This window comes from Python bivittatus, unplaced genomic scaffold, assembly GCF_059951505.1.
Source record: "Python bivittatus isolate LINGU-HERP-01145 unplaced genomic scaffold, Pbiv_v1 ctg000010_np1212, whole genome shotgun sequence".
NCBI lineage: Eukaryota > Metazoa > Chordata > Lepidosauria > Squamata > Pythonidae > Python > Python bivittatus.
In genome coordinates this window covers 3,076,524-3,089,903 of record NW_028277029.1, presented here as the reverse complement: position 1 = coordinate 3,089,903, position 13,380 = coordinate 3,076,524, and the positions used below count along the sequence as shown (strand labels likewise).

The window sequence follows — 13,380 nt, the reverse complement described above, 5'->3', positions numbered from 1 at the left end:
AAGGGCTCTTAATTTGCAAGTCCTAAACTGAGATGCATATCTGAGTTTTGTGAAATTAGTGCAGCATATAAAATTGTTTCAATACCTAGATAAATAACCTGAAGGAGGTGGGTCATATATAATGTACCATTATAAGGAAATCATCCCAGAATTTCTGTGGATATGCCAGCCATGCAGATCTTACTGTATGTCAGGCTGTTCTTGAATAATCCATTTGGACAGCAATGTAAGTAATATGGAAAACCAAATAAACTCCAGCAAGATCTGCATATAAAAGCCTGTTTTAGTGCAGGAAATTATTAAACAAATGTTATAAATACATACGAGCATGTCTTGCTGTATTCCACAAGCTTCTCCGTCCTTCTTTCATTATCTTCTATCTGTTCTATGACATGCTTGATATTTTCCTAAAAGTATGTAGTAAGATACATTACAAAAACTAATTGATTTTACATATATGAGATTTTAAAGGATTTTAGTGAATTTTTTAAATGACTATTATCATTATTAAATTGCTTTTAATTTCTCATAAAATGTTTTTCAATTTACTACCACAGAAACAAAATCTTCTCAGTATCATTCTTTTTATTTATTTATTAAACAAATTTCTATAGCCGCCCATCTCACCAAAAGCAACTCTGGGCAGTGTACAACAATTCTTCCTTTACTGATGTATGTTATAGGTTATAATGAAAGATTTCTTGATTTTATCCCCTCAGATAAGGAACTGTTTGTTACATACAAGGTAGCTAGATTTTGCCTGGCAATAATTAAAATTCTCAAATAGAAAAGAGTACTGGGATGGGTAAACTTATTGAGAATTTTTTTTCCTAATCTTTGTTTTTACTTCTTTTTTCTGGCCTTCAGAGGCCCCTCTTTAGTTTATAGTTTTAGTATTAATACTAAGAACTTCTAAGGAGAGACTCTAGTGTTTTATTTTATAGTATTGTGCTAGCAACACTAGCTTTTAGTTATCTTGTACTTATAGGTTTCAGTGGAATTATTGAAATGGTTGTAATTTTTCTTGTTTGTACTTTATGTTGGTCTGTGACTGAAATGAATTTTTGTGGTGGTTGTTCTCAGTACCATGTTTTTTCCACAATGTACTGAGAACAATAATATATCACAATACATTAGTCAGAGGAAGGACTGTGTGGAGGGCATAGGTGCTGGGCACTTTTTCTCCAGTATTTCTTGTAACAGTTCCCCAGCACATTACTAAAGAAGCCTCTCCAATTCAAACAACACAGCACTTTTGTAAGCACACTGAGCTCTTAAAAGTTAAAAGAACTCTTAACCACCAACTTTATAGAGTCTGCAAAACCCGTCCAGCCTATATAGATTTTTACAAGGAAACAAAAACACTAGCAAGATTTCATTCCAGCTTATGCTTATCCCTTTGTGAATCACAACAGCAAAATTCCTAAACTTACTTCCAGCAGAACCCACAACAGAACTCAATTTTAATCCTTAGTATAGACAGAGCAAAGAATCTTGCAACAGAAAGTTGGAAAAGTTTTAGTGAATCTGTGTATACTCAGCTTCATCTTAAACTTCAAGAGTCTGGAAACAAATATATATATGAAAATACTATCCTGCTAATACCATTATTAGAATCCCAGAGTTGAAAGGGACCCTGGAGATCTTCTAGTCCACCCCCTGCCAGAGCAGGAATCTTCAGACCTGTTCAAGCTTTGTCTGAAAACCTCCAGTGATGGAGCCCCCACAACTCCATGAGGCACGTTGCTCTGCTGCTTCATAGCTCTCACAATCTGGAAATTCCTCTTTATTTGGATCTCCCTCTGTAAAGCTTCCCCCCACTGGTTCTTGTTCTACCCTCAATGAATCCACACCCTCTTCCCTGTGACAGTCCTTCAAATATCAGAAGTCTGCTATCATATTTCCCCTTAGCCTTCTCCCCTTTAGGCTAAACACACCCACTTCTTTTAACTGTGCAGTATATAATAGCCTTCAAACCCTCCACCATCTTTGCTGTTCTTCTCTGCGCTCTTTCCAGTTCTTCAGCATTCTTCTTGTATTGTGGTGATCAAAACTGGACACAGTATTCCAGTGCAGTCTGATCAGTGAAGCACAGAGTGAAACTATTACTTTCTGTGATCTCAACATTATACTTCTGTTGATGCAGCCCAAGATTGCACTGGCTTTTTTAGCAGCTGCTGCATAGTGCTGGCTAATGGTTAATCAGTGGTCTACCAGGATACTCAGATCCTTCTCAAAAGTACTACACCTGAGCCAGGTACTCTCTATCTCGTACTGTTCATTTCCTACCTAAGTGCAGAACCCAGGATTTCTCACCAGTGGACTGCATTTTGTTGGAAAAGGCCCAATGTTCCTATATCAAAATCTTTTGAACCTTGAGCCTTTCCTCTGAAGTGACAGCAATCCCTCCAGCTTTGTGTCTGCAAATTTCTAAGTAATTTATAAATAACTGAAAGAGCACTGGCCCCAGGATGCAACCTCAGGGTACCCCACTGAATACCCCATCCTTGTAGACATAGATCCATTAAGGATTACATGTTGGGTACGGCTGTTCAACCAATTGCAAATCCATCAGTTAGTGGGACCATCCATCCCACATTGTTTCACTTTATCAAGAAGGAACTATGGTCAACTTTATTAAATGTTTTACCGAAGTCTACCACACTACACCTATAGCATTCCCTTGATCTACTAATCTAGTTACCTTGTCAAAAAAAAGCAATACAGTTTGTCTGTTATGACTTATTTTAAACAAACTGATTCTTACAAACCCGTTACTTAATTATCTCTGCTAGGATTTTCCCAGATATTGATGTCAAGACTAAATCTGAAGTCATCCACACAGCCCTACTTACAAGGCAAGTAGTAACCCACTCCATCACTGAAGGAAAACTATTTTCTCCTACTATACAGGTAAGACTCCCCCGATGCCTTCATTAGTGTTTGATTACAATTCCCATCCTGGGAGGATAGAAAGGCTGTCATAGAACGCTATGCAGCCTTCTCAACCCTGCCCTTCTATATCATCACAGAGCTTACATTCATCAGCTTTCCATAACTGTCTAGACAGAAGGGGAATGATGAAAGAAACACCTGGGATGCTCTCAGTTGGTGAAACTGGAATTATAAAAACCTCCCTTTCACTTCCAGAAGACAAGCCATAATTATACAGTTCTGGAAAAAATATTAACACACACACATACACACGCAAAATAAAAAAGGAGCTCATTATTTTTAGAACACTGCTTTTTGCTCCCAAATCATGCTTAATATTTACATATACCTCAGTTTCTTTCTGTCTCCGCTGATCAAATGACATCTTTTCCATATCTGCCTTCTGCTCCCACAGCAGTTTTTCCCGTTGCTGAGTTAATATGGCTACTTTTCTACGTACTAGTTCTTTTAATTCCTGATACTGATTTACCTGCACACAAGCAGACAAACCTTGCCTCATGTGTATGGGATTGCAGCCTTAAATGAATAATATAAATTGTCTAAATCACAATCCAACATTGATATTTATAACATGTTCTTAAATTCTTGACTTAAAAAAAATTCAGCATTTATAACACATGGAACAAATAGCCATTCAATATAGAGATACTCATATTACTATAAGAAACAAAATATTATTCATTTAAACAATTTATATAGCCATATATGGCTGCCCATCTTGTTCTCACAACTCTGGGTGAGCTAACAATATATTAACATTTCTTTCCACCTGTTTCATAATGACTATATCTTGTTTTACTTCTACAATAAATTTTGGATCTGCAATCCCAGTATTTTCCTTTTGATGATTTTCAATATTATCCTCACTTCTGTCACTATTGGATTATGATTAGAACCTATTATAACTGCTTCTAGATATGCTTTTATATCCAATACACTATTAATCTTTATTAATGATATAATCTATTTGAATTCTGAAAATGTGTTTTTTAGTATCTGCAGGTGATATCCAAGTACATAGTTTTATAAATGGTAATTTGAAAGCCAGTTTGGTGTAGTGGTTAAGGCAGCAGGCTATAAACTGGGAGACGGTGAATTTTGGTCCTGCCTTAGTTAGGCACAAAGACGGCTGGGCGACCTTGGGCCAGTCCCTCTCTCTCGGCCACGGGAAGAAGGCGGCAATGGCCAACCACTTCTGAAATCTTGGCAAGAAAACTGCAGGGACTAGTCCAGGCAATCACCAGGAGTCAACAGTGACTTGAAGACACACATGCACAGAAAATGGTAATTTATTTATCTAAGGTGAATGTATTATTGTTCCTTTTGAGACTTTTACAAATGGTTCAGCATGTTCATTTCTAAGATTTAAGTAACATTTACTTGTCAGATCTTCCTATTTGCCATTTTTGCACTGAAATCACCCATTAGGATTGTTATTATTATATTTTACATGAATTATAGCATGCTTTAACTTTTCATAGAATTTCTCTATTGCAACATCTTTATCTGCTGTAGAGGTATATATCTTGTTCATGATAATATTGGCAGGATGTGATGCTAATTGTTACGTCATAATGCAATCCAATTTGGGTATGAAATTTTAAGTCTTATTTTTGGATTATCCTATTTAGCATTACAGCTACCCCATTATTATGCATATTTCCCCAAAATTCTCTGGTTCCTCTTCAAATTGTTTAAATCTTATTACTTGCAAAGTAATATATTCTTCCAGATATCTTCTGCAGGGCGTAGTGAATCCCAAGTTGAGTTTTAGTTGAGTCTTCCAAGCTTTAAGGACAGGCGTTCATTTGAATAAACTTTTTAGGAAGATTTACTAATAGTTAACCAATTATAGATCAAAGTTTAAAAAAGGGGGGGAGAAAAAGTCATATCTGAGCATTCAGAATTCAAGACTGAATTACACACACACACACACACACACACACACACTTATAGCATTTATTTGTTAAATTTATATCTTGCCTTTCATTCCAGAGTGCAAGGCAGCATACGCCCTATTTTTCCCCATAACAACCACCCTATTAAATGGGCTGGGCTGAAAGCGACTGGCTCAGAGTCACCATGTGAGTTTCCATGGCTGAGGGTAGACTAGAACTTAGTTCTCCCCACTCCTGGCCCAACACATTAACCACTACAGCTCTCTCTCTCAGTGCAGATCTGCATTGTAGATAGGCAGTGCAACGCAGATCACTATTAACACATAGCATAGCAATGAAGAGCATAACAAACCATTAACTTCTGATTTGTTAAGTATGCAACTACAACTATTCCAAGTTAAACCCTGAATCTGCTATTTTGAATATTACATATAGAATTTTAATTTGCCTTGAAACTTACCTGACTTTCCTCCAGCAAAACTTCTCTTTCTCGATGTCGTGTCTCTTCCTCAACCCTTTTTTCAAATGTTCTCCAAGCCTTATCAATATCAGTCAGTTCCAGCTCCAATTCCCTTTTGCTTTCTTCTTGTTTAGCTTGCTCTTTCATATGATCTCTCAAATTTTTTTTAGCCATATCTACTTTTTTAATTTGGTGAGAGGTTCTTTCCTTTGCTTTAATGTACTGAGGCCTCTTTTGATTCAGTATATCTTCTAGAGCCCTAGAAAGGAGCACATTTACCAATTTCCAAAAAAGGTTGTTCTGAGAAAGTTCAAAAACTTCTAATATAAATGGATAACAGGCACACCTTGATTGCTAGATGCACTTACCTAATTTCTTTTTCAATGAGCTGATTGCTTCTATTTAACATTCCAAAAGCGGATTTCTTGGCTTTCAATGTTTCTTCGGCATGAGAAACAGCACTTTTCTTAGTATCAATGTCCTTATTTTTTTCAGCCACTTTATTATTGAGAAAGTTGATCTTTTGCTCATTGTGATACAATTGGAAAAGCTGCAACTGCCTCTTATGTTCTCTCAGTTCTTCAAACAACACCTGGTAATGTTCTGCCTATAATCAGCCAAATGATTAGCAATGAACTCATAGACAACAGCAAATCTTAGTTGTGAGTTAAGTACACGCATTTCAATTATAAAAAGAGTTGAAATTCATATTTTTGCTAACATTTGTATTAGTATTAGTAGTTTGCTGTACATCCATCAGGAGACCCATACAGATACCTGAAAGACAAGAATATTCTCTCTGGAAGGCATTTGGGTAGCCATCTAGCTGCATTGTACTACATATTCTGCTCCTAAAGTCAACTGGTTAATAGCATCTTAGAGACAGAGCCTCAGCTAGAGACTAGAAAAGGAATTGTTCCTTTCCACGAGATGTCTGTGTTAAACATTTGGGTCTTCATCCAAGCTTCAACACTATCATTTTCCTTTATCTTATAACAAAGAAATTTTAGTCTTGATTAACGTTAGGCATATATCACAGGAAAGGATTGTATTCATATTAGTGATTGGCTTAGCAATGTGGGTTCTTAACATTTCTATACCGTAATATTCTTAAATTACATTGTTATATAATTGTTAAAATTGCTTAATAAGAGTTGGAGATATTGGATAGAATACACAGCAACAAATAGGATGCTCTCCTCCCTCCCTTTATTTCTTTCTATTGTTGAGTTTAATTATTTTAGGTATATAGTTTCACATGTGACGGTGAACTGGCTGCAACTTCTGTCAACCCATTGCTAGGGTGTACAGCTTCTTCACTAATAGGTTAAATGAAATGAAATGAAATGAATTACCTTTATTCTTAATTATTCTTACTTGTATTCTTACTTATTTCAGTTCAAAAACTCAATAAACATTTATAAGTTTTGAATTCCATTTCAAGTTAAGAACACTTCCAATATTGTTGAAACAGCATTAGTGTACTTTTCCTAAGGTCAGACCAGCTGTTTTACCTTAAAAATGTTCAAATTTCAAAAGGACTCTGATGAAATTATTAGCATTTTGGGTTCTCCAATATTCAAAATATTCTCAATTTTTAAAAATTCTGACCAAGGGTCAGTACTACCATGAAATCTTTCCTGTAATGCCATTTTATTCATAACATGGTCAAAATAAGGCAGGAAAATTAACAGTCATATCATGGCATTATTTCTTCAATGTTTATACTTATGAGAATATCAGAAAGCTTAATTTAAAAACTGACCTAAACCATGATTTTCCACTGAAAACAGAAACATTTCATTTCACATACTAATTTAAGAACCAAAAATATTTTTTCTGAATTTACCTCCTCTTTCTCTAATTTTGCGCGTTTGCGCTCAGCTGCAACGTTTTTCTTCTTCTTGTAGCTGAACTGCGCATCTTCCTCCGCCTTTTGCAAATCCCTCTTCTTTTCTGCATATTCAGCAGCAAGCTCTCCTGAGTTGCTAATTTGTTCAAAAAGCTGAGTTCTTTCTTTGGGTTTCTTCATTGCAATTGCTTCAACTTCACCCTACAATAATTACTCTGTTTATTTTAGAATGTTGAAGTTGAACAAAATGAAAAGGATTCTGAGAAGAAGACCCTAACAACCAATGTTACGGAAAACAACCAACATTCTTTACCCAAACTTCTTTGATGACATTATATCAATAGGACTCAGAGCCAGGAAGGGCCATATGTGAGGGTGTTAATGTCATAAATTTCTTCTTTGAGTCTTATACATAAATCCTGTCTAGTGTCAGAAAAAATTGTTAAAGAAGACACAGCATACATTATTCTGGATACTGGGAATCCATATCATTCATTTAAATATCCCTAACATATCATTTAAATCCATCTCAGGAAAATAAATACAGTATTGACAAAGCATTCTACTCTCAGATTATTTGCTCATAAATTCCTTTCAAACATGGGATATGAACAATTAAGTAAACATTAGATTAACAGTATAAAAAGGAAACTCATGTTAAAACCATTTCAATTATCCACACTGGATAGCTCAGCAACTTCTTACATGCCTTCTTAAGCCAAGAGTTTACAAGTTTTTATACAGGAATGTGTTAATAGCTTTACTGTGTGAATATTGTGCTATGATAAACTAACCTTTAAATCTTTTGATATGTTTTCCCAATTTTAATCTGTAATAATTTTTTTTCTTAATAAAACAGAGAAAGATAGTTTTTTGTTTCAAGAATTATTTAAGGATAAAAACAGTACATTTAAGATCCCAGAAAGAGAGATGCATCCTCGGGGAAATTTGATGATATATTTCAAAAATTATGTCTTGTAAATGTTAACCGAATGAGTTAACTAAACAGAGATGTATAAGGGGATTTTATAATACAGAGCAAATGCTCACAGTTTGTAGAGCTATAAAAGTTTTTATTTATTTATTCTTTAGGCCATACTACTATATAGCTGGAAACTTCCATGGATTTAATTACTTAGGAATTTAGATAGGGCTAAAGTGGAGTTAAATAATAATAAAAAATTACATTGTTTCTAATTTTACCTTCCATAATTTTATCTGCCTTCTAAACAAATAGCTGAAAGACCCCCATACCCACCATAACACATCATTCAAGAAGCTCAATTCTGCCAGGTATTCCAAAATTACCATGATCAATAACACTAAAAACTGAGCTCATCCTGTCCAAATCCTGGAATAAAGTCCTTTATCCCAGATGAAATACTGACATATATGAGAGGAAATAATGAATATCTTCCAGATATGTCTGGAGTTGTAGAACCATAACATTCTTAAACTGGTAAAAAACTATATATTTGAAAAGTGCATGTTTGGCTCCTTGCTGAGAGTGGCAATGGGGCTAGGAGGCAATCGAGGAGCTCCGATTTGTAGTCAGCCACTGCATCCTGGGATGCATCCAGCCACAGGAAGTAATGACACATAGATAGCTACATAAGAACTCTGTGACCTTTCTTCTTTTTTATTTATAGAATAATGGACCTTTATTATTTAGCAATATATTTACATACTTCCTGTTCTGCAATTTATGATGTTAAAATAAATTGATGCGTTTCATTCTATATAAAAATGATAGAACTCAATTCACAGAATAACCAGCATTATCACTATGGATCTAAAATACAAATAAAAATGCTTTCAGCCTGCATCCAAACTGTTACAATCCTGGTTCACGCTACATTTCTGGAGGATAATACAATTAAAAAAAATTATTCCTGCCTGCTGCAAAATGATTCTTCACAGTATTTTGCTCAACCTGGGCAATGGGGATAGGTGGGGAAGGTTTGATGATGAAAGGAGCAGTCAGGCAGACTGACACTGGAGAAGATCTCTCAGATGTTCTCATTCCATGCTGCTTAAAACTCTAAATACTAAAACCTTAAACTTGCTCAAGAGCATATTGGCAGCCAGCGTAGCTTTTCCTGCTACTTTTTATGGCAGAGCCAGGAATCTTTCACAAAATCCTCACTCCTCCATTTGGTGTGAGCAGTGGCTGCCAGGTCAGGCCAGGCCAGGCCAGGCCTAAGAGACACTCCAGATCAAAATGTGAAGTTACTAGAAGTAACTTCAAGAAGTCATTGTGACTTAACTATCCCTCTCCAGCAATGCTTATACTTGGCATACCAAATAAAATGGTAGAAGGAACTCCTTGCCACCACAGTAACTACAGTGCAAAAGAGACTTTTAAACTGGAAAGATATACACAGTATCTAGCCCTTCCTTGAAGGGAATTGGAACAACAGACATAATTACGCTCTAGCCCAGGTGACAGTCGTACCTGAAAGCCGCAAATGTGCTGCTGCAAGATTAAAAAGATATTGGAGGGGCCATCCTATCCCCCACATTCTTCTAATGATTTGGATCAAGATTAAAAGTATTACTACCAATATGAACACTTAATTTTATGCTACATTACATTTTGAGCACAAACATTTACCTGAAAAACTAGACAATTCTTTGCTCTTGCAATTATGCCAATTTCCCCAAGTGCCTTTGTATACATAGATCGGTTGACAGCAGTGTTGTTAACAAGAAACTCAGATCCACTGCCTAATTTTGAAAGAAACAACAAAATAAAAAGTTAATATCCAATTCATCCACTTTGCAAAATGTACACAAGCAATGTACACAAATCCACGTTTGGGAGACAAATAAGGAATATATTCTCTTTGTAAAACATTAGCTGTAAACTGACTATTTCCAGAAATGGCTTTCTGCAATTATATTTTTACCCCTTAACTAGAGATCTCATTATACCCTGAAGTTGTTTACAGATTAAATATGCTTCTTGCCACTTTATTATACAATACAGAAACCCAATGAAAACAAAATATTTAAAATATTTTTTTTACATTTTTAAAAAATATTTCATTTGATTAAAATTAAAGATTAAAGATAAATAAAGACTTCTTGGTGGATCTTAGACTGTGAAATAAAATTATCCTAGTATAAGTTGCAAGTACTTTAATTTGGTTGCTTAGCTGGACTGCTGAATTTAGATGTTGCAAATTTTGCACATCATAAGTATTTTACTTCATATTTAAAACTATAGTTAATTACGCCTATTGTAATTTTTGCATGTTAAGCAGCTGATTTTGCTTTGTATCTAATATTCTGTTGTATTTCACTTCCTGAACTTCACTTGTTTATAATTTATTATTTAAAAAACTTTTAGTATATCATATAAAATATGATATATTCATTTTGTCTCTGAAAAATAACATATAACTTTTTTGATAGGAAAATATTATCTTATATTTGTGAGTATTCATTTTATGTTACATATTTTTTCAAAAAAGAATTTGGTGTATACCTTTAAGAAATATTATGGTAATCCCTAATAAATGTATATTTTGCAGTTTTATTCCCAACAATTTGCTTGATATTGTCCAATCCATAGATTTCCTGCTTCTCTCAGTATGCTTAGAGAATCATACACCAGACAGCTAAGACATCCCAAGACTCTCTAAAATATGAATTTATCCAACAGCCTGTGTCATGAGTTTGCCCCATTTAATTGAACAAAACAATGCTACTGTCTTCATAACCAGTTGTTTTCTTTCTCCTTCACAATATGTAATTTTTAGAAAAACTGTACTTGCCTCGAATAATCCTTGAAAATCTTTTCTCTTCCCCATTTTCTTCTACATACACCATTGTTACACTTCCACTTGATGAAACTGGCTTTCCAACATGTGCCCCATGTATCAGCTCCTGAATGTGCTTCACTCTTAAATTAGATGTCTTTTCACCCATTACAAAGCTAAGGGCATCCATTACATTTGATTTCCCTAATTGCATAAAATGTTAAAATGGCTTTTTACAGATGCAGATTAGCATAATTACAAGTATCACTATTTTAAATCTCATGAAAATGTTTTCACTGATTCTCCCTACACCAAGATATCCCTAGTTGCTTGCACCATCTCGATAATTTGTTTGCTGGGTCAGATTCTACACTAAATCACGGTTCTTCACCACCACTCCACTCTTTCTTAAAGGTGGCCATAAACAGTAATTCAAAGTTTTCATTTCTATTTTAGAAAAGTCTCAGGTAGCCTTTTTGTAATTTTAGAGGGTACAAACAGTGATGAACCTTAACAAAGGTTAGTAGTTAAACTCTAGTCTGTGCTAATCTAGAAGGAAGGAGTGGCAACATTTTTGGTGCGAATGCCTTTGGAATTTGGAGAACATATTGGAACATGTTGGAAGCTACAGAAGCACTGCCATGGTGGGTGTGATCTTTATCAAGACATCTAGCACCTGATATACTCTCTACTATCCCAGTAGGATATTTGTGGGGCCCAAGAGTATTCCTGCAAATAAATATAATGCCAGTGACTGGTGCTTTGCTAAAGGCCATCTTCCAATTTGTTTTTAATTAAAATAATCTTTTAAAAAGATTAGGCAACATAAGGAGCCAGGTGGACATTAAGAGAGGTCTGTGGGGCATGCTGAAGCCCATAGGTATCATATTGTCTGCTGTAGACACACACAAATGGAACTCTCAGTGGACATAATAAATGCCTTCTAAACACATAGTACTTCCTCCTCCTTCCCCAATGGGATGGCATCTCCTGTACAAGGTGATTAATGTCCTTCTGCCCATTCCAACAGTCCCACTCTCATATAGATTAAATAGCTGTTTGTACAGCTTAATCAGTTCCAGTACTTCCCCCTTTAATCAATAATATTTTACTTATCCAAAGCGTTTTTGCTTTTCAACAAGGCAATTACATAATACTACAACTTGTTTAGCAGGGGGGAAAAATACCCTGAAAAAATACAACCATGCATAAGATAAAATAGGTACAAAAGGTGTTGTATATATAAGGGATGGATGTAAAAGGAAAGCAATTCCATGAACAGTCTGGGAGGGCCCCTAACCAAAGGGAACTGCTATAATTCATTTCCACACAGTACCTGAACCGTTGGGACCAATGATGCAGGTGAATTTTTTGAACGGCCCAATGCATTGCTGTCCCCGCCAGGATTTGAAATTCTCAACCAGCAAAAGCTTTAAATACCCCATCTGTGGATGAGAAATGGGAGGGAAAACACTGCCATGATTGATAATCGAGACAAAATAAGACTACTTCGTATATTGCCTGTTTTATGCTGGCACAACCAGAGTTGATAACCCCACATGGTAAGCAAATTTCCCAACTTTTTAATTTCATTTTTACTTCCAGGTATTAATCTGTTGCTCTAAAAGTAGCTGAATTCTGCTACCTCATGCGCAAAATGTGCAGCCAACTGATGGACATGCCTAGTTAATTTTAACCACTTATTCTTTTTATATACAGTGTATGTCTCCTGTTTACACTACTGAGTTTTATTACATCCTGGTCCTTGGCTGAAACGAAGATATTTCATATGAGGGTATTTGGAACACAAAATGTAGATCATTGTCTTTAAGCAGTAATTACCAAGGAAAGGCACAAATAGGTAAAGGTTGGTGATTCCCTGAGTGCAGATTAGCCAGGACTGTGGTGGATCTAGATCCCTTTTATTTTTTTGTTTTCAAGCCGACACTTCCCTCCAGGTTCAGCTTGTCCCCTGGCATTTAAAGGAATACTGCCCTTGAACATGGAGGCTCTACAGCACTTCCTCCGTTTGCGTAGCCCCCTCTAGAAGGGATGAAATATTATCAGCCTTCTGGGGGCGTATCTGGGGGTCCACCCGGGATCCTCAATGAGCGCCCGGTGGCTTTTAAACGTTTCAGGGCGTCTTTTCGGTATTTATTTCAGGCGGATTTAACGCAGCTCGCCCTCAAGGGGGGAGGGAATCAAAGAACTGCTGGGAAGGAAACCAAGGAGGGGCCGTGAACGACGCGGCTGAGGAGAATTTCGATTAATGAGGCATTACCACGTTAGGACGGGCGCTTTAAACGTGCAAAAAGACGGGCGGGGAGCAGAGAACTGCCTTCCCCTTCCAGAAGCCCCCGAGGGATGAGATATAAGCGCTTCTATAGGGGGAGGCTATACATTTTAACGCGTAGGTAGTCGCCTCCGCCCTCCAAGAGGGAGAAGCGCCCT

The 13,380-nt window shown here is 36.1% G+C and overlaps 1 protein-coding gene and 1 long non-coding RNA gene across 2 annotated transcripts in view; one reads left to right on the top strand and one right to left on the bottom strand.

Moving 5' to 3' along the window:
- The window catches only part of SMC1B (structural maintenance of chromosomes 1B), a 33,847-nt gene extending 21,473 nt beyond the window's left edge, over positions 1 to 12,374 (bottom strand). The window contains exons 1-8 of the mRNA XM_007437573.4: positions 12,266 to 12,374; positions 10,941 to 11,133; positions 9,780 to 9,888; positions 7,163 to 7,366; positions 5,682 to 5,920; positions 5,314 to 5,572; positions 3,284 to 3,424; positions 325 to 407 (exon numbers count right to left, since the gene is read on the bottom strand). Of these exons, the coding sequence (XP_007437635.2) occupies positions 325 to 407; positions 3,284 to 3,424; positions 5,314 to 5,572; positions 5,682 to 5,920; positions 7,163 to 7,366; positions 9,780 to 9,888; positions 10,941 to 11,133; positions 12,266 to 12,374 (1,337 nt within the window). The remainder of the gene's footprint in view (positions 1 to 324; positions 408 to 3,283; positions 3,425 to 5,313; positions 5,573 to 5,681; positions 5,921 to 7,162; positions 7,367 to 9,779; positions 9,889 to 10,940; positions 11,134 to 12,265) is intronic.
- Positions 2,808 to 7,968, top strand: LOC148217191 (uncharacterized). The gene is made up of 3 exons (XR_015797594.1): positions 2,808 to 2,913; positions 4,069 to 4,239; positions 7,394 to 7,968. It is a non-coding gene; the product is annotated as an uncharacterized LOC148217191 (long non-coding RNA).
- Positions 12,375 to 13,380: the final 1,006 nt, after the last annotated feature.